The 19,863-nt window shown below is 39.8% G+C and overlaps 2 protein-coding genes across 2 annotated transcripts; one reads left to right on the top strand and one right to left on the bottom strand.

Moving 5' to 3' along the window:
• The first annotated feature begins 781 nt into the window (after positions 1–781).
• On the top strand, positions 782–5,844 carry ACOT13 (acyl-CoA thioesterase 13). Its single transcript, XM_014306340.1, has 3 exons — positions 782–787; positions 2,777–2,988; positions 5,138–5,844. The coding sequence occupies exons 1-3, from the start codon at positions 782–784 to the stop codon at positions 5,292–5,294; spliced, it is 375 nt and encodes a 124-aa protein (XP_014161815.1). The 3' UTR covers positions 5,295–5,844.
• A 6,785-nt stretch (positions 5,845–12,629) lies between these two features.
• On the bottom strand, positions 12,630–19,857 carry CUNH6orf62 (chromosome unknown C6orf62 homolog). Its single transcript, XM_005419348.2, has 5 exons — positions 18,014–19,857; positions 15,947–16,123; positions 15,259–15,381; positions 14,408–14,542; positions 12,630–13,918 (listed from the first exon to the last, which is right to left on the bottom strand). The coding sequence occupies exons 1-5, from the start codon at positions 18,140–18,142 to the stop codon at positions 13,793–13,795; spliced, it is 690 nt and encodes a 229-aa protein (XP_005419405.1). The 5' UTR covers positions 18,143–19,857; the 3' UTR covers positions 12,630–13,792.
• Between the last annotated feature and the right edge of the window lie 6 nt (positions 19,858–19,863).

The raw sequence follows: 19,863 nt of genomic DNA, 5'->3' as shown, positions 1-19,863 counted from the left end.
GCAGGCTCGCCGGTGTTTCCCCGCATTCCAGGCCTCGCACCCTGGCGTGTGGCCGTGCTGCTAACACGGGGTAGGAAACGCAATTGTTACAATAAGAATAATTACTCGATTGTTATTCAGTGACTCTCGTTAAACGCTCCAGCTGCCTTCCAGCAGCTCTCTGAAGGTGGCTGTACTGAATAACCTTCAGGAGTCATTCAGCAGGTGGCATTCTTTCCTTCGCAGTACGTGCGAAGCCACTAACTTCCAGGGCGGTGAAATTGTAAAATAAACTCTTCCCTGTTTAAAATTAGAAAGGTGTCTCGTTATGACATCTCCTGAGCCTGAAGTCAGGCTGAAAGCACAACGCGCTCCCCAGTACTCTCTGAATTTCAACACAAGGCCTTACACTATACCTTCACTGCACATTCTGGTGTAAGGAAATGTAATTGACTGGTACTGCTGCAGTGTCATGCTACATTATGCTCAAAAAAAAGTTGAAGTTACTGTTAATTTACACTGCAATTTGTGTAGTATGCAGTAGCATAGCTGCTGTGTAGGAAAGTTCTTGTTCTAGAAGCAGTTTCAGTGTTCTCGTTAAATTTTTACTTTAATTTTTGTTTGGTTGTGTAACTGTGACATGGGGTGATGGAGTAAATATAGCTAAGAAAATCAGCCATGTAAAAATGGCTTTGCATTATGGAGGAGCAAATGTTATAATGGAAGCAGTGCTTTTGTTGGATACACTTAATAGAAACCAACTGTTCACAAAGTAATTCTTACAGTTGTGTTTTTCCAAGACATGTTGGTGAGTATAAAGTTTTTTTTAAAATGTATAAAGCTTTAAGAAGATAGTTCATATATTTATAGTTCATTTAGTTCTTAGTCACCACTTCACTGTGATAACTTTATGCTCCTTTTAAATCCTGGTAAGTGGTGAACAGATATTAGCATTTCAGCTTGTAAAGGTAACTGCCTGGAAGTGAGCCTTGGGAGACAGGTTTCCCGTCTTCCTGGGGAATGCTTTCGGATTTTTCCTGCAACCTTCTAGAATTAGGATGCTAGGAATCTGATGATAATAACAAAAAAAGTGCAGTTTTAATTAAAGTAACTGCTGCTTTTCTGCGAGATACCTGAAATCTCTCTTACCATAAGTAAATGACTCGAGGTTTTTCTTATTCCAGGGAAGTCACATTTAGTCTGAAACCTTTCACCTCAGGCCTCAGACTTAGTTTCTGGTGTAACTCCAATGTGGTATCTACCCAGGCTCTAACGACTGTGGGTTTAAAGCCTGGAAGCTGAAGCAATGTGCTGTTCCCCGAGGCAGACGCGTGGGAGGACAAGCACAGCAGGGCTGGGAGAAGCACAGACCAGCAGCTCTAGCTGAGTAGGTCCTGGAAGCATTCAAATACTGAACTATTTTTGTCAAGGAGAGCAGGCATGTAGTGCCAGATCAGAGCAATGACAAATGGGACCAGATGCTTTCCTCACCTCGCTGGTGAGATGGAGCACCAGTCCCTGATGGGAGTGGAAGCAATCTGCTCCCAGTGTTGAGCATCAGTAAAGTCCTCCTTAGAAATTCTGTCAGAAGCTCAGGCCTCCAGTGCAGTGCAGCATGCCTGATTTAGGATTTGGCGTTTGCATTGATACCGGTGCTATTTCTGTATTAGGATGTTGCCTCAGTAATTGCCTCTCTGTTTAATACCAGTTTTTTTCCATTAGAAGACTGTACTACATCATCACTGATCTTAGTGTCATTTGTCTGCAAAATTTGGATAGATTTTACTTTATCAGAAAGGGTGAAACTCAGCTCTTTCAATACATTATAAATAAAGAACAATGAAACTGGAAACATTTCAACCTTAATACCATTTAAGATCAAAAAATATTTAAACTCAGCTGGTAACAGAAGGGAAACATTCAAATTTAAAAATGCCCTTCTAAAAAACCTTAAAATTAGTAAGAAGAAATATAATAAATATGTCCACATTTTACTTTTAACAGTCTAAAGGCACTTCAAAGTCTTAGTTATGCATGTAAATATATGTGGAACTTACCCCAGTTTTGCATATGCTTTCAGATTTTGAATATAGTGCTACTGACTGAAGAAATTTAAATAGAGATTTTCAAATACTGAGTTGCAGTACCTTCTTGGTGTCAAAATTCCAGCTTCTTTTGTTGGTTATAGGGGGAAGCATGGTACCTTAGGTGAGCTGTAATTCTGGATTTACCACCTGTGGTCTGGAATGATGATGCTGTAACATTGTGATACAGTCTTGGATACTTCTACTCATGAATATGAATTTCCAGTCAGAGAGGCAATCTGATTAGTATTTCCAACTCCCATTTCAAAATACTGATTTTTATTGAGGTTGCTCTTATGTAATGATTAATGAATTACTGGTGGTCTCATTACCATATTGTGAGCTAACAAATGCCTTCACAACTATGGTACACACAGATACTTAGAGCAGTTTTGTGTTCCCTCTAATCTGGTCTTTCACTCACGGCTTAAAGCAAAAGGAAAACTGAAGACAGTTTCCTCCTAAGGAATTCTTAACAGCATAGCACCTATTGAAGTTCTGTTAAGCTGTCAGTTTAAATATTTGTCTGCATTAGAAGTACAGATTTTTCTAAGGCAACAGTCTTCTGCTCAAAATCTATGGAAATATCTTACGGGACAGTTGAATTACTCTATTTTCCATCTTTTAATTTGTCTCATGAGTCCAGAGTCAGAAAAAAATTACTATCAATTTGATTGAGGGCAATATTAGGTGTCGGTACTACTATCACTAAGCTTTTTATTCCTTTTTTGGTTATACAGATGAAACTTCACTCTGCAACTCCTGGAAAAGTTGTTTGTGAAATGAAAGTAGAGGAGGAGCATACAAACAGAGGGGGCACATTACATGGAGGTTTGACAGCCACCCTTGTGGATGTGGTGTCAACAGCAGCATTGCTGTACACAGAAAGAGCAGCGCCTGGGGTCAGTGTGGACATGAACATCACGTAGGTATCGTCCACTGTGGTACCAAAAATTTTTCTTCCCCTACTGACTCCATTGGACATCTTTTCTGTGCTGTGGCACTCACTAAAAATGGGTGTTTTCTTTGGTTTCAGAAGTCCTGTTTTGATAAATTAAAGGGGTTGTGTGTGTTTTTGGAGATTGCCATTTGGTTTCAAATTTTGAGTTGGACCTTCTTAAGCTTTCATTTATTACATAAAAGCTTATGTAATAAATAAGTTTTACATAAAGCTTATGTAAAGTGTCCATTCCTTCATAGAATGTAAAGGGATGCTGATATGTCAACAATTTTACTCCTAAGAAATTGGTTTGGTTTCAATTTTTGCTTGTGCAGGTATGTTAATGTCTCCTCAAAACCCAAGCTCTAGGGTAAGCAGCTTTCTGTAAACCCTTTTTTAGTATTACTCCATAAACCAGAGAAAAAGCAGAGTTTACCTCTGTTGTGTATAGAGGGTGAATTACAGATTGAATCAGAATTTCTCAGTGAAAGAAGAATCCTTTGCTCTAGGTTATTTTAAGGTAGTTTTATACTGAGAATAGTTCTTCCTGTAAAAGCACGGTGTCTTAAAAAACCAATTGTTCTGAAACTTTCTTTGATCATGCTATTGTAGCTTGTCAGCTTTGCTTCATTACTTTTAATGAAGACATTATGACCAATTGGAACTAAAGTAATCCTACTTAGAATAACTAACACAGAGCATTAAAAATGTTAGAAAAGTAACCCCTCATCAAAACTGCCTTAAAAAAAATAAGCTTTAAAAGTGTGTGGAGAGTGGTCTGTATCTTTACCAGATTCCCTCCTTTCTCTCCCAGCACCTTCTGATTTCTCCACTAGGCAGATGGGGGATTAAGCATCTATTTAAGCTTCATGCCACCACTCTGATGACTAGGATCTTACTGGAAATTAAAACCTAAAATTCTCCTATCATTATGGGTTTTTTCCTGCAATGGTATAACAAGAGGCCAACATCTGAATTATTGACACTATCAGTTATGTTCACCCAATTACATAAGGGCTGAAATCTGAAGAAAGTGCTGTCTCTGGAGGTGATCCAAAATTACCTTTAGGCAATGTTACATGAAGCAATATTAATATCTTTTTTTAACTTGGACTACTGCATTCATTGAACAAGTGAGATTGGATATCAAATATTGTTACAAGAACTTCTTTCCTTTTTGGGAAGGAGCTTTTTAAAAAATCGTCATGAGGAAGCTATTTCAGTAATGGAAAGAACAGAGAGAAACAGAGAAAATTTTTTTTGGTAACCACAAGAGGATCAGCAGTAGCTTCTGGAAATGAGACAAGGCTGAAATCCTGCCCTTGTCAAGCAATGGAGCTGGTGCTACATCAGCGTTAGGCGTGGCTGACATTCTTGTGACACGCCGTCGTGTATAAAAATGGACTCGCTGATGAAATTTATCTCAACAAGATTAACATCCAGCCATTCTTCATTTTCCTCTGCAGCTCTAACATTTGAATACTGTTCCCTTACCTCAGATCATGGTTGGATCATGTTCCTCCTAATTTGTTCCAGGGAAATTCTTTGTGCAGAAATTTCTTCCTATTCCCCAAAGAGTGCGTTTTGAAAGCACACCCTCCTGCTCATGTAAATAAAACAAGAGTTTTCTAATTAATGGAAACAACATTTGAGGGTGCCGATTTCCATGACTTTCCTCTAACCAGGGTATGGGAACAGTTAACCTATGCTTACAGTTCCATACAGACATGGCCTTCTGGAGCCTTTGTGACATTGACATTTTGCAGCTGAAGCAGCCAAACTAGTTTAGAAAGGCTGTAGGAAGCCAGCAGTTGGAATAGGACTTGGAGCTGAACTTTTAACTGAAGTCTTGGATGCCTCATTGTTTCTGTTCCAAAGCAGACTTTTCCTCAGAACCAAGCCAATGGGTTTCTTTCTAGCCTCCATTTTCTCAGAGAACTCTTACACTTACCACTGCCAGTAGTTAGAGGAGCTCAAATCCATTAAGTGGGGGTTTGCAAGTAGGCAGGCAGACAGAGATGTTGCTTTATAACCTGCTTCTACAAATTCCTTCACGATAATATAAAATGCAGAAATATTCTTGGATTTATCCTCAGTACAATTGCTTACCTGTTCCTTTTTTTCTTCCTTGAAGATACACTTCTGCTGCTAAGATTGGAGAAGATATACTGATTACAGCTCAGATTTTGAAGCAAGGAAAAACTCTTGCATTTGCCACTGTGGATTTGACAAATAAGGCTACAGGAAAGTTAATTGCACAAGGTAGACATACAAAGTTCTTGGGAAATTAATATGAAAAAGTATTTTAAATAAGAATGTTGGACTTCAGAATCCCATTTAGAATTATTTTCTCACTTATGCAATATCATCTGCACAAAGTTGTGATAGTCTCTATCAAGTGAATTTGTCTCACTTCTGTAATAAATGAACAGATTTCTTAATTACCACCAGTATTGCTACAAGCCTGGGTTTGGGTGAACAACAGAGTGTGACAGCACAGGGAGGCACCTGGCTTTTTTTGGTCAAGATAGCAGAAGGGAAGAGCCTTTGGACCAGCCATATGGTTAACCAGCATGACAGCATTTTAAGAGATCTGCTTTCTCTACCTGCGGCATCATGTGACAAAGCAACCCTGTCTTCAGGCCTGTCACTGTCACACTCAAACACCACTAGAAGTGCTTCCCAGCTGTACTTGTTCCCTGAGGTGGTAGTACAGAGTTCCTGTAACATCGTCCTGAACTGGTTTGAAAGCGTAAAGCAGGCTAATACAACATGTAATTAACCGATGCTGTAATAAATTAAGAAGTATTCAATAAAGCTTTCTGAAACTACCTTTTTAAAGATTGTTTCTTAGTTTTGTAGCCTTTTTGCACTAAGTAAAAGCTTGTCAGTATGGAGTAGTTGAGAGAGGAAGTGGTGGAACCCTTGTACATAAATTCACCCAAGATGTCATCGTCTCCCTCTGATCCTGGAATGTGAAAATAGTTATATTATGTATGCTTTTCAGCTCTCCCTAGCTGAGGCTGTGGTTATATTTGTTTAAAATCCATCAGCTGCATGTTACAGATGTAAAAAAGTAATTTTGGTTAGCTTTCATTGAGGCTAAGGCTGTAGATTATCTGACCTGGGTTGAATGTGGTAGAGTTAAGCTGCTGTTCATCAGCTGAAGCCTGGTCTCCTCTTGCAGTGTTGTGGACAGGCTTAACTGCTTTCTTCAAACTGTTGATAAATGATCCATGGCAAGATTATCAAGCTGTAATAAGAACAGCAATGCTACATATGCAGTGCATGTTTTTCTCCTCTAGGAAAAAGCTGATCTACACTAGTAAAGGGCATGTGTAAGTCCTTTTTGTTGTGGAAGTTGAGTCATTGTCTTCAGTCATTTGACTTCTGTGATGAGCAGTTAGGGTTTTCTTCTGTGCATTCTTAAACGTAAAGAAGTAATTTTCAATGAGTTAGGTAACCTGTTCATGCTGACTGATTTTCAATACAAACATGTACAAGTTTACTAATGTGTCATTAATCTTTCCAAAATTACTTTTAAACAACTAATATGAGTGGATAACTAACCCTTCAGTGGAAGATCTCTAAAAAAATATCTACAGTGGGCTCAGGGTACCAGCATGTATTTTTGCTGCAAGTTTAGAAGTTTTTTATTGTATATACATTCTCAGAAAAGCTTTTTCTCTGGGACTGCCTCAGAAGCATACAGGTCTTACGTGCCTGTGGCTAGTTGAACTTTTAATAGTAGCATCCTCTCTTTAGTGGTACATTCATGATTGATTTTCCCACAGGACTTGCACTCGCTCATACTCAGAAATCATCCCTGAATCCCATTTAAAGGAGCACAATGCTTTGCTGAAACAGTTCTGCAAATGTGATTACTACAGCAGGAACTTTTTTTTTTTAAATCTTTGCTCATCAGAGCTGGATGCTGCACTGTACGAAATTCTCATGTCACAGCTCCCTCACTTGGAGCACTGTTAGGAGTCTTAAGCATCTCCAGTTCCTCTGCAATTACTCAGATGAGCAGAGAGGATCCATCAAAGCAACTGGATGCACTTACTGACTTTGGTGATTGCTGCTCTGGTTTCTTCCTATTAACATGTTCTGGCATCCCCACTTACCTTTTTTCTCGTTCTTAAGTTTACCAGTTTGCTTATGTGAGTTACTCATGTAGTAGAGTCCAAGAAGATAGTTAAACCACTCCCCTCCAATTGCTATAAACCCATTCCCCTCACTGGAACACAAGAGTGATTTTGACTATTACCTGAAATAAAAGGCAGAGGGTGAGAATGAAGGAGGTGCCAAATTCAATATGTGCCAAAATATTGAGAACACTCTCGGCTGCATGTGCTGGGGCCACTCTGTCCTTGTGTAACTGTCCCACTGCAACTTAACACGACTTCCTCCATCAGCACTGGCTGCCTCAGGAACCTATCAGAGTTAAGTGGTCCCATTCTATCACTTAGCATTCATCATATCTCCATAATTACAGCTGAAAAGCATCCAGGCCAATTGAGAGTGGCAAACCTCAACACGGAAACAGCAGTATCCTCCTGTTCTCATTCAAGCCTGGCAAGGACTGTTTCAGGCTGAGAGGGAAACAGAAATAAACCTTCCTGAAATAACAAGTGAATTCTCTTCTCCCTTACAATAGACTATTCAACACAGTATTTTAGAACTGCCTAATTAATAAGAGGGACATGGTTAATATGCAGGCCAGTTATTTCAGAAGCAGTTAATTAAATGGATTATTTTAAGACAACCTTGTCTGTTATCCCTCACCAGCAGCAGTATGTTGACCTCATAATTTATTTCAAAACTGAACTCAGGCGCAGAGATGATCTTACAAGGAACTGACACAATTGAGCTTGCCTAGCTTTGAGAGTAAACTGTCAAGCATCAGACTTAATACTTGGAAGTGTTCTTTACTGATTTCACTCTAACATATATGTGGAAAAATCTGTGTCTTACCTTAGCTGAATCTTAAAGTAATGGAAACAAATTACCATAATAAGGACAAGTGGTACATGGCTCCACCTGGCATTCGAACAAACAGACCTCCTGTGGAGCTGACCTGGTTCCATCACTGCAGATTTAGGCATAATTCCCTTACAAGCAAGCAAATAATGATTTCATGAGCTCATCTTGTGAGTCTTAGTAGTACACCAGATTACATATCCAGTAACTGACAGACAACTACAAGTTCCTTCTAAACAGCTAAAAATGAGACCAGCCCTCCCATATTGCAGTTTGTTGTATTTTGGGGTTTTTCTTTTAAATATACCAAACACCCAAATTATACTTATGTCTAGATGTCTGTTCTTACAGAGGCCACATAAGTGGCCATTTCATACCACATTTCAGTGGTATGAAATGTTGAGGAACAGTTGTCTCTCTCAGGAAACTAACTTCAGCTTCCCACTTCATGCAGTACCCTCTCCAGCCAAGTGTTTCATGCTGGTTTCACATCCCTGCTATTGCACAAACGCTTTCAGACTGACACCCACGGGCTTGCACCATGTACAGCTATGCTTTACAGACGCCTTGAGAAAATAAGGAATCAGAACAGACTTGTTCCCACTGGCATTTGAAACCGGGAGTCCAGATGCTGATCAGGGCAGATACAGATCACAGATTAAGATGCAGTGAGAAGGGGTTTAGTCATTAACGATTCCAGCTCTTGAGAAGATGTCAGTGATAAACTAGGGAGAAGATAAGGAAGGGTGTCACTGCTGAAACAAGTGTTGAACTATCAGAATTCCTTCTAAGTCTTTTAGGTCAAGCCACCCATCACAGGATTCTCATGGCTGAGCTGCTGGTTTACAATTCTCAAATTCACAAACCACCACCTAACAGGGATGGGGCAGGGAGGGCAGGGATGTCAGGTGAATTAGGCTGTTAAGTAACTGTTCTGAACAGCAGTTCAAATCTTTTCAGCTTCATTGACTGGCTCTGAGCCACTTTCAGGGCATATGGAAGAATTTCCCACTGCATTATATCATTCACCATTTTAGAATTTCCATCTGCAAAAAAACCCATTTAGGCAGAACCCCCCCAAACCTCTCCTTACCTCGTTGTCCCCAGGAATATAAAAGACCCACTTATATGCCTATTTTGCTGCTTGAGTTCATGATAAGAATTATCACCTTCATGATTCTGCAATGCATTCACTGAACCACTGCTACCACCAGACCAGGATCCCAAGCTGCCATGGCTGTGGGATGCAGCAGCATATACAGTTATACAGTTCTCCCTTAAAAGAAAACAAATTACCTGCCACCTTTCATCAAACAAGACACATTTGCTATCTTTCAGGAAAAGCACCAAAAATAAATGAACTAAACCAAAAAATACCCCTATTTTTGTTTACTAAGACAGTACCTGGGGCTTGTAACTCTAGTAAAATTCTGGATCTTTGATTTCTTTTGCTTAAAAGCAGTAGCTGCTTGAATAGATCTCCAGAGTCCAGAACAGCATTTTTTTTAGTGGGTGCTCTAGCATACAGTAATTGTGCTTAAATTAAGGGACCTTTCCATATGTAAATCCTTTCCAAGCAGAAGTAGGCCACGGATATCTTCAGCCCTAAAAAGCATTTCAGCCACCCAAGCAGAAGAGAAATTACACTTAGCTTCAGTTAACCTGTAGAGCTGACACAGCCCTCCCTCTACAGCATCTGCACTGCCCAGTGAGCCTGGTGAGCTCCCTCCCAGCTGCTGTGCACAAAGCAGAAAGCAGCACCTACTGCTGCAGACCTGAAGGGTTCTAATAATGTTTTGTCTCATTGCTTCACACCAGAAAGTTGTTCCAGAGTCTGCAGGCTTACACAGCTTGTAAATTTACTGCTGCAATAAATGCAAAATGAAAAATCTGAGATGACTTTCCAGGCTAATAAAAGTAAATAGCAATTAGGTAAAGTCACATGGCATGTCTCTTTGCTTAGTGAATGTAAATGCTCTCTACTCATTCTTGACTTCAGCTATCACGCTCAATGGCAGTAATGTTAATGCAATATTAAATGAAGCCTCCAACAGTCCATTAGACTAATCTCACTATTAAGAGGCAAAAAACCCTTCAGTGACTCTTCTCACTGTTCAACCCCCCAGATCCTGATTCGGCATAAGCTGGTGTTCAGTAACTGCACATAACCTAAACGACTCAGCACACAAGTGCAAGAAAAAGCAAGTGTTCTCCTGGCAGCAGAACAGGGGTGGGAAGGGAAGGATGCCTGCAGAGCTCACAGGCTGCAAGAATGTGCAAGGACCAAGCCTTTATGGCATTTGTGTGATGTTTTGAAGTAATTTCAAAACTAATCCATTGCACCTTATGTGTCAAGGAATAGATGTGGTCATTCCCAAGGATCACAACCACTTACTGTAGTGCAGGCTGATCCTCAGGTTTGTATTTTCAAAGTACAATCAAATAGGTCTTCCAGAAATGTCTTTTTTTTTGAAGTCTAGGTCATTTTACAAGTTCCAATTTTCATCTTTCCACCTGCTGTTTTTCTAACAAACTTAACATTTTGCAATGAGAAAAAATGAAATTGCAATGAGAGATCAGTACCTTTTATCTAAAGTACCTTTACCTTTCAATGCTCAGAGATTAGTAACCAATCAAGTAACCGATTTTTTCCTTTTTTTAAGAGAAGCACTAACTCCACTGTTTCTAGTACCTGATAGAACACTTAACATAAATTTTCATGTTTATAAAATCACACTAAAGCTATAATATAGCTTTTGAGAGGGAATTTATACTTTGAGACAGACATGACAACTTGGAGACAGACATGACAAAGGGCATCAACTGCCAACTAACTACAGCCCTGCTGCATTTTGGCAGTACTTGTACAGCACTTCTGTCCATCTTACCATATTTTGGTACCTCTTGCACAGCTGAAGAAGCTTGACAAGTGAAGAGAAGCTTCATAGTCATGTACAGACTCTAACATTTAAGAAGCTTCTCATCACCCAGAAGCACCTGACACAAGCTTCCCTTCAGCAGACAATTCACTGAGATACATTTAACATTTAATGGTCTTCTGTCTACTTATTTTATCCCTGCCCCCTTGGCACTTACCAAGGGGGGTGGTCTCATGACAAATCCTTAAGCAGCAGCCCGGTTAAACTCCCATACTCAGGTGCAATACTGAGTGTATTTCAATTCTTGGTATTAGTATGTCCAAGGGAGCCACACAAGCAGTTGACAATAGGCAGTAACTAAGATTCTTGTAAGAGCGCCTTTCTGTATTTACAAACAGCTCCAAAAATGAGGTGCACATCATCACAAACCGTGCTTTGGAAAATTAGTTTTGTGAGATAAAACCTACATTTTGAAAAAAGACTACCAAAAACGCCATTAGGCTTATATAAAGAGGGCCTGAAACCAAAAGCTAGATGGTACGAACTACTTCCATTTGCTTCTGAAGGGCATTTTGCTACAGAAACTTAATGGAAGAATATTTTGAGATTGAACTGCAAGTTCCATTGACAAAAAGTGGAACAGGAATCTCTTCCCTCAAAAGCTGTTCTGTTTAAGGGGAGAGAAACTCTTCAAAAATGCCAAATGATACAAGAACAAATTCACATATCCCCCAACATTCTCAGCTCTGAAACATGCTGGTCCCTTATCTTTTTTCCCCACTATTTAGACAAGGCAGATGGTTCTCAAATCCCTCTGATAGCACAGCAAAAGCATAAGGTTTGCTAGCTGGGTAGTATAGACCACATTTAACAAAATTAGTTTTCCAATTGCTTGTTTCCTCTAATCCTGTGCTCTCCCAAGGAAGCATGGTATGGTTTCTCACGAGGAACAAATGAGCAGCCAGTCTTATGCACCCTGTACAGAACTAAAAATGGAATTAAACAGAACTGGTTGTTTCCTGTAATACAGAGAATCAAAGTTAAAGTCTGTATGATTGCTGACACTTGGAAAGCAGTGTACACAGCCACTCAGACCAACATCTTGAGGCTTTTTCTAAGAGAAACCAGATTGGAGAAAACTAAAATACCTAATGCAAGAACTGTCATTTGTTTGCTGACCAAGGTAACTATGACCGTATTCTCACTGTGGTGAGATCATGTCCAAAATGACAAATTAAGAACAAAGGATGGCACTTACTAAGAAAATTCTAAAATCCAGAAACTTAAATGTTCCAGACCCTATAAAACTTAGTTCAAGCTTCATGTGGACATTTTGCATTATGTCTTACAGATCATTCAAAGAGGCACTTAAAGCTGAGAAATTTTCAGTACTATTAGCAGGTATGGTAGTCACTAAATATTTTAGAAAGTCTTAGCATTATTTCTTTGTTAACTTAAGGCAACTATGAAAGTGAAATTGGAGCTTTCAGGTGGCGTTTTGGTAGGGTGTTTCATATTAATCTATAGGAACTTATAACCTTGGAAGTAAAAATACTTACGTACCAATAAAGTAAGATACTAGTAATGCCATTATTTCTGACCAGTACTTTTCAAAATATATGGCCCACATTTGCAAGAACACCTTTGCCACTGATCTTAACATTTTACAGTCTGTACATTTTCAGTGTTTGTAGTGGGTGACACTCTTAAGATGCAAGATGCTACTAAGATTCCATTAATAGGATTTCCATAAATAAAACCAGCCATCTTTTACCTAATTTATTTAATTTTCAATTTTTTCCAATTCCAAACAAAAGCTAAATACAAGTTTTAAACAGGTAAGCACTAGTTTTATCCAGAGGGAGTAGGCTTATGCAGTTTTACTCCAGTAAAGTACTCAACCCTTAAGCAGAGCCTTCTTTATCATCAAAACTATACAGTAGTCTTCCTTTTATCATTGCACAATCTTAAAATGTTCTGTCAGAACCAACTTTTGACACTCCAAACACTATTATACATTGGTTTATAATGTCTATTCCAAAAGAAAAAAAAAAACAACCTCAATGGGTTTTCTGTAAGAAATGTTTTAGAAACCAGTATTTCCTGCACAGTTCACCTGCAAGTTTATAAGTCTCAACTCTCAAGAAAAAATAATCCTCTACCAACATTGTTTCTGCAGCTATTATTTTACCTTTTTTTGAGCTGCTTTAGCAACTTCAGACTCCAGGTCTGCCTCATCTGTATAAATGCATCCAACTCAAAAGAATACCTTCATACAGTTATACAGCAACTTGGGGAAAGAGATCCAAAACAAAAGTGCCAGTAAACTTAAGACATGGCCCAGCAAAATAAAAGAGGCAAAAAATGCCTATACATTAAATGAGATGCTTTTTTTTTTTTAGGAAGATTTCTTTCCCACACATACTTGCTATTGTAATAGCCACTTCTTCGTTCATTAGAATGAATGATAGTGCTCGTCTATACAATCATGAACAGCAAAGCTATAAGGCTTTTATACCCGTTACATTCACTTCTCACCCTCAAAATACTGATGGTTAACATTAGAGATGTTAGGGGGCATGACCAGCACAAATGGGAACACCACCACAAATGATCACCTTGTGCTTTCGGATACATTTGTTTCAATGTACAGTCCCTTCATTTCACATTTCAGTAAGATGCTGATGCAGTGCAGAAGTGTGCAGAGCATCCTCTCTTTCACAAGGTCCATGCAGAAAACATCTAAAAAAAATTGCAAAGTTCTGAGATACAAATGATTAAAAAAATCCAGGATGATCAAGTTTCACAATGTATAGTGTTCTGAACATGAGTCCATTTTCTTCTAAATTCTGAAAGAATGAAGTGGTGAGGAAAGTGAAAATCCACTGCTGCATTCTGTGATCTTCCCCATTTTGCTGGCCAGTACCTTACTCTGGCATGTACGGACAGAGGTGATCCTCTATGGTACCAACCGTCCAGTGAGTGAGCTGCTCCTGTGGCAGGTACAGGCAGATGCTGCATAACTTGAAGATTGTAGCTTTGTTTTTTGGAGTCTACAGGCAAAGAAAACACAAAGAAAAGGTATTAAGCCTAGAAGTTAACTCAGGACTAGTAGGCAGACCCCCAAAGACATTTAAAATTCACTATTTCATACACATAAATAGACAGAGCTTAAAATTAGTCTGCAAACTCTAATGCATAAAATGTTTTCACTATTTTTCACTTGAATTATTTCCATATTGTCACCTATACCAATGCTTTAATTTTTCTTAAACACTGTTAGGCCTATTTCAGAACTTCTTTAATTTTTAATACATGAACATTAATTCTACGTGAACAAATAAGTGGCCCATAGTTAGTTTTTGCATGTATGAGTCCTATTTATAGTGTAAGTTTCCCCTGAAACTGCCAAAATGCAATCATGAATGCATGATCAGTTTTTCTACTTGAGTACCTTGCAGCAAAATCACTGATGTTTCCAAGAAGAAAAAGCTTTTTGTGATTAAAATATACCTGTTAAAACAAGGACAAAAGAAGCTTACCTGCAAGTGCTGTCTGTCAATGAAGAGAAACACTGACTGGTTAGGGTTGTTGACAACAATTCCAGTCTTGTCCTTTCGGCTCAGAACATGCAGAAACTGTTTTTCATAGTCACCATGATGAAATTCAAACTTGGCCTACATGGTGTGAGGGAGGGAAATAAAATATTTTTCAATATAAAGCTCACGTGTGACCCATTAATTTTCTTCAGTCTGGGGCCTTACAACCAATTTTGTTCTTTCCTTTTCTGACCTATTCTGAAAAGCAGAAACTGAGGACCATGGCAGTGTCTTGACACAATTTAAAGAATCCCCTAATTTCATTCTGTCAACACTGACATCAGCCATTGCAATGACATATTAACAACTCAAAGGTACAACTTTACCAGCAGCATATATAAAACCCAATTTACCTTCCTATGGCGGAAAATCCCTGTGCAACAATTTATAATGCAAAGGTTCCACCCATCTCAGTCTTCCATCTAATCAAATACAGCAATTTGGAATACTGACATAACCTTAACAACACTATCACATTTAGACAAAGATTCAATTGTACTAAGAGGCACATCTAATCCACTCCTACAAATACAAACACACTGAATGCATTTATACATGCATGTCATTTGCAAAGGCCCTTTGGAAACTTACATTTTGGAAGGGCTAATACAACAGTGCATAAAGATAGGAGTCAGAATTTGGCATTCAGAACACTGACTGCTTTATAAATAAAAGCAGACAGCATATTTTTCTAACATCCACAGAACTTGCATACCTTATCAACTTAGTGGTTAAAGAGAACACTCCCTCCAGGAACAAGTTAGTTACTGAAGTCAAAACCCAAAACCAAATACCTGAACAGGCCTAAAGGGTTCATCAGATCCCTTCCACCGAGAGAACAGGAGACAGACTATCTTCTCAATATCATTGCGAGGCCATAGAATGAAGTCCATCTCCTGGGTACAGCCAATCACATCCTGTGAGCAATAAAGTTCTTTAGTTACATTCCCTCCAACGGTCAAAGACACAGATAAGCAACTTATCTATACAGGCACATACTTGAGAGGTGATACTTGTACAACATTTGTTTGATTTTCCATTTGCATTACTCATACTGAAGTCTTTCTTGCATGCCACTGAATTTCAGTATCTTAATATAAACTACAACTTTAAGAAAACATTAGCAAAGACTCTCTGTCTTACAATATTCATAAAGCAACATCACTTAGATGTACAGCAGGAGCTGTTGCAAGAATTACTAACACATGCCTTCTAAAGGACGAAGATGGCAAGAAGATACAATTCCCAATGCACATCTCTGAATGAAACAAATGAAAGGTAAAACCTAAGAACTACGTATTTTAACAGCTTCAGAACTATTACTCCATTGCTACTCTTCAAACTAGACCATGTAAACACAGGCCCACAGAGCCCTCATGCAGCAAATGAGAAAACAAAAAGGCAGGAAGAGCTTCAAGATTCCCAAGGAAAAGCACAAGTGTTGGAAAAGTACAATTCAGCAAGCATAAAAAGGAGCCTTACCCTGCGCATGGACTGGTAGCGGGGTGCATGGAGCTGTACTACATCCTTCTGCAGTAGCTCTAAGGAACTTTCCAAAGAATAGCTGGAATCCCGCACACCTTTCAGGATATTTTCTTCATAGTTATTGGTCATGACTGGTATCACTTCAGACACTTCAAAAAGCGCTGACTTTTTCTTCTAAAAAAAGTACAGATTACATTAAGATTACAATCCTTTTTAGGAAAGTCTAGGTAACAGGTTATTTCAGGATTTGTGATTTTCAGTATAATGTATAAAATACACATCACACAGACTAGGACTTTGACACAAATCACTCTAAAATTCACATGCAAAAAAGTTCATAAATTAAACGGAATCAGACTGACAACTTTTATAAAAGCTGAACAGATTTTTGTAGTCTCCAAAAATGCAGATTTACATATCAATCTTGAAAACACTAAGATTCCATATAAACATTAACAGAATTACTCCTTCAAGTAGAGTATACAGCTCTGGGGTGACCAAGAACTTCTGCAAGCTTCTCTCTGAAAATCAGGTAACACCAAGAACTTCTGCAAGCTTCTCTCTGAAAATCAGGTAACACCTTTTTTCTCCTTTTCAATTTTTGAATGTTGGCCTTTTATGAAAAATGAAATCTTTCAATGCCACATTTGGTGACAGCAGGTGACTGAGATCCCATCTGAAGTTAGCTATAATCTTCTCAAAGGAGAACTATTTTCATTTGCTATATAACTTTTATACTCACTACAAATATTTCAGCATCTCTCAAGTAAGGCCAAAACATTATGAGAATGTAAAATCACTAAAATTATATGTTTGTTTCTAACAGCTTTCTTACAGTGCACTGGAAGTCTTGACCTGCTTAAGAGACAAAGTGTATCTCACCAAATAATGCTCCACTTCCCTTCCCCCCATCAGAACACAGGTAACAGGCAACTATTTGCTGACCATGCTGACTTGAGCTAAACTCCTACTTTAAGCAAAATGGTATGGAATGGACATCTTCAATTCACTGAGATGTAAGCAAATATAACGGGATTTAAAACAGGCATTTGCCATGAATTTCTACAAAGCAACCAAAAAGTAGCACCAATGTCCAACTGAAACAGTTACAGCTGTGTCATCTATGAAAATCTAATTGTTGCCACTGCTTAAACATTTATTTTTATGTTACTATTACCCAGTGCTCAGAAATTATACCTCAATAAAATCCATCTCTGCTTGCACTAGAACTGACAAACAAGAGCAAACTTAACTCATAAATTTTAAAGAACCTTTTCAAGGAAAAGTCTTCATTAAAAACACCTAACAATTACAGCAAATGCAAAAATCTATACATATGAGATTAAACAATTTTAGAGCTCATCTACATGCATTATGTACTCTACTGCCAATTGCTTCTATCTTCACTTCCTCCCTCTAAGTACTTACTTCCCTTAACGATCTGTGGATAAAAACTCTCCCACAATTGCGGGCCTATAGCTGGCTTTAGAAAGACCCAGCTCCCCACCCAGATGAGTGGAATTCAGCAGCAGAGGAGGCAGCCAAGCAAATGAAGATTTTCTCTTTGCCCTCCCCATTCCCTTTCAAGATGACAGCAGCAGTTCCACATGTGCCTGCGCACTTGGGCCATTTCCACATCCCATCCTGCGACTCCTCCCTTCAACTGCCAGGTCTTCCCTTCTGCTTTCACCAGATAAACACACTCGGCAATCGCCCCAGCCAGACTGCCTTCACAGCCCAACAGCTCACAGCCGGCAATTGGGCAGGACAGACCCCAATTAGGCTCAACGAGTTGCAGGGTTAACTTTGAAAAATATCTACCCAATACAGAAGTTACTAAGTAACCATTTAAAGGGGCACTGGAACCCTCTGCCTTACAAGACTACAAAACACGAAGAGCCAAAATGACAAACGTGAACTGAGTGTGATAGCAGTTAGCAATTAAAAAAAAAATAAAAGTCAATGGACTCTGTTAAGGATAAAACATTTGATGCAATCAGGCAGTAAGACTTTGCACAGAACACTTAAAATGCAACAAACACACACACTTTAAAACCAAGTTACCTTGTCTTTGAACACAAAGGCAATGTACATCTTGAAGTCAAACTGGTCAGCTAAAGATTCTTTTTTCTTTCTAAGCTGAGCACGAAGTCTGTTCAGAGCTTGTTTCTTCCGGGAGTTTGGGTCCCCCATTTTGTAATATAGGTGGTACTAAAGCCTTTGGAAACTGTCGCTAAACTATGGGCACCTTTTCGTAAGACTTAAGTACAACAGAAACAAGTCGTTTGATTCCTCCTAATACAACTGAATAGATCAAACGCTAATGTAACCCAGAACCGCACCTGAGGCAATATTTTACAAGAATGTCACATTGGAGGGGTCAAGAAACAAAGAAAGTAGTTGTCCAGCCATGGCTGGAGAAGAGGTTTTACAATAAATCAAGAAAAAACCCCAAAGAATTTCGAAGAGAAAAATCTGAACAGTTTAGCTGCAGGAATAAGTGGGAAAGAATGAAGGGGGAAAAAAAAGAAAACAACCCCAAACAAATCTTATCACAATTTATGTGTACAATAAAAAGCAACTGGCACAAACCCAATCCATGGGGGGGTACTTTTGCTCTGCTTACAAAAAAAAAACCCGAAGCTGAAATTACAAACTGCGTTCTACCCCAGCCAGATTCATGACTCTACTGATTATTATTCTCAGCCTTCCACTATTGCTATGTTGCCTGTCTTTTTCTTTAGAATTATTATACTTGGTGGAGAGCAGAGAAAAGGGTGCAAAGGAGGAGTGCACAACCCGGGAAGTATGACATTTCTCTGCCGCCAACAACAACAAAATCAACTACAGACAACACAGCGCTGGTTTGCAGGGGAGCAAAGAGAAAAGACAGCGGAGTCATTTCTAACTTCATCCTGCTCATCACTACCCTGAGGCTACTGCTGCCCAAGAGGAGAGGGATCATGATGGCCATTGACAAGGGGCGGGCAGGGATTCTAAAGGACAGTATTATCTCACCGAGAGACTTAAACCTGAATCAGTGCCCCAAACCTGGGCTTGCTCCCTAGCAGTGGGAGAGCCCTACATCCCCCGACACCTCATACACTCCCTGGGCTGCTGATCCCCCGGGGATCCTTCCCTCTCTCTCTCTGCTGCTGCTGCGAGCACGGTCAGCCGAGGCTGTGCATGGCCGGCGCTCTTGGATTTCCCTTCGGCTTCTCTCTGCGCGCAGGGCGGCCGCGCCCGGGGCAGCGGGACACCCACAGCAGCACCGCCTCTCTCCCCTCTCACTTCATGGCCACGACTCGGAAAACATGGAGTGCGTTTCGCTCCTGCTTTTCGGTGACAGATTTTCTACGAGGTTTTTGTTTGCCTTTTTTTTTTCTAATTGCAACTTAGGTTGCAATTTTAAACCTCTAAATCACCCTCCCCCGAAAAAAAAAGCAAATCCCCAATTATCAGGTTATTTTCTTCCTCTCTCCAGACATTTTTCCCCCTCCCCAGGTGTTTGATTAGTCGGGGTTAAAAAGTTTTTAGGTTAACAAATTCGTCGGACTAGGTTAAAAAGAGGAAGGGGGAAAAAAAGTATTTCTCCCCTTCTCTCCCTGGAGAGAAAGGAACAAAAAACCAAAGGAAAACAAAAACAAACAAAAAAAAAAGGAACCCCTCCCAAAGCTTCCCCCCGAGTTAAGCAAGAGACTGAGAGGCTCCGACGAGAGCCCGGGACCGTGGCCCGCTCGCTACCCGCAGCCGGCGGGCGCAGGAGGAGCAGTGGAGGAGGAGGTGGCGGCGGTGCTGGCAGCACGGAGAAGAGCCATGTCAAGATAAAGCCACGAAGCCGCGGAGCCCCCCCATCCCTGCCGCAGGGGACACGGTGACCGGGCCGCCCGCTCTGCCGCTGCCCGGCCCCCACC

This window comes from Geospiza fortis, unplaced genomic scaffold (genome assembly GCF_000277835.1).
Source record: "Geospiza fortis unplaced genomic scaffold, GeoFor_1.0 scaffold206, whole genome shotgun sequence".
NCBI lineage: Eukaryota > Metazoa > Chordata > Aves > Passeriformes > Thraupidae > Geospiza > Geospiza fortis.
Note: the sequence above shows the minus strand (reverse complement) of the source record. Positions and strands in the feature narration are given on the sequence as shown.

Bases quoted from the DNA above. Each gene is read 5' to 3' on its own strand.
- ACOT13 (XM_014306340.1), top strand. The intron at 2,989-5,137 runs GTAGGTATCGTC...TCTTCCTTGAAG, and splicing joins AGTGTGGACATGAACATCAC to ATACACTTCTGCTGCTAAGA.
- CUNH6orf62 (XM_005419348.2), bottom strand. From the start codon at position 18,142: ATGGGGGACCCAAACTCCCGGAAGAAACAAGCTCTGAACAGACTTCGT. The intron at 16,124-18,013 runs GTAACTTGGTTT...TACTTTTTTTAG, and splicing joins CCTTTGTGTTCAAAGACAAG to AAGAAAAAGTCAGCGCTTTT. The intron at 13,919-14,407 runs GTAAGCTTCTTT...CTTTGCCTGTAG, and splicing joins TTGACAGACAGCACTTGCAG to ACTCCAAAAAACAAAGCTAC.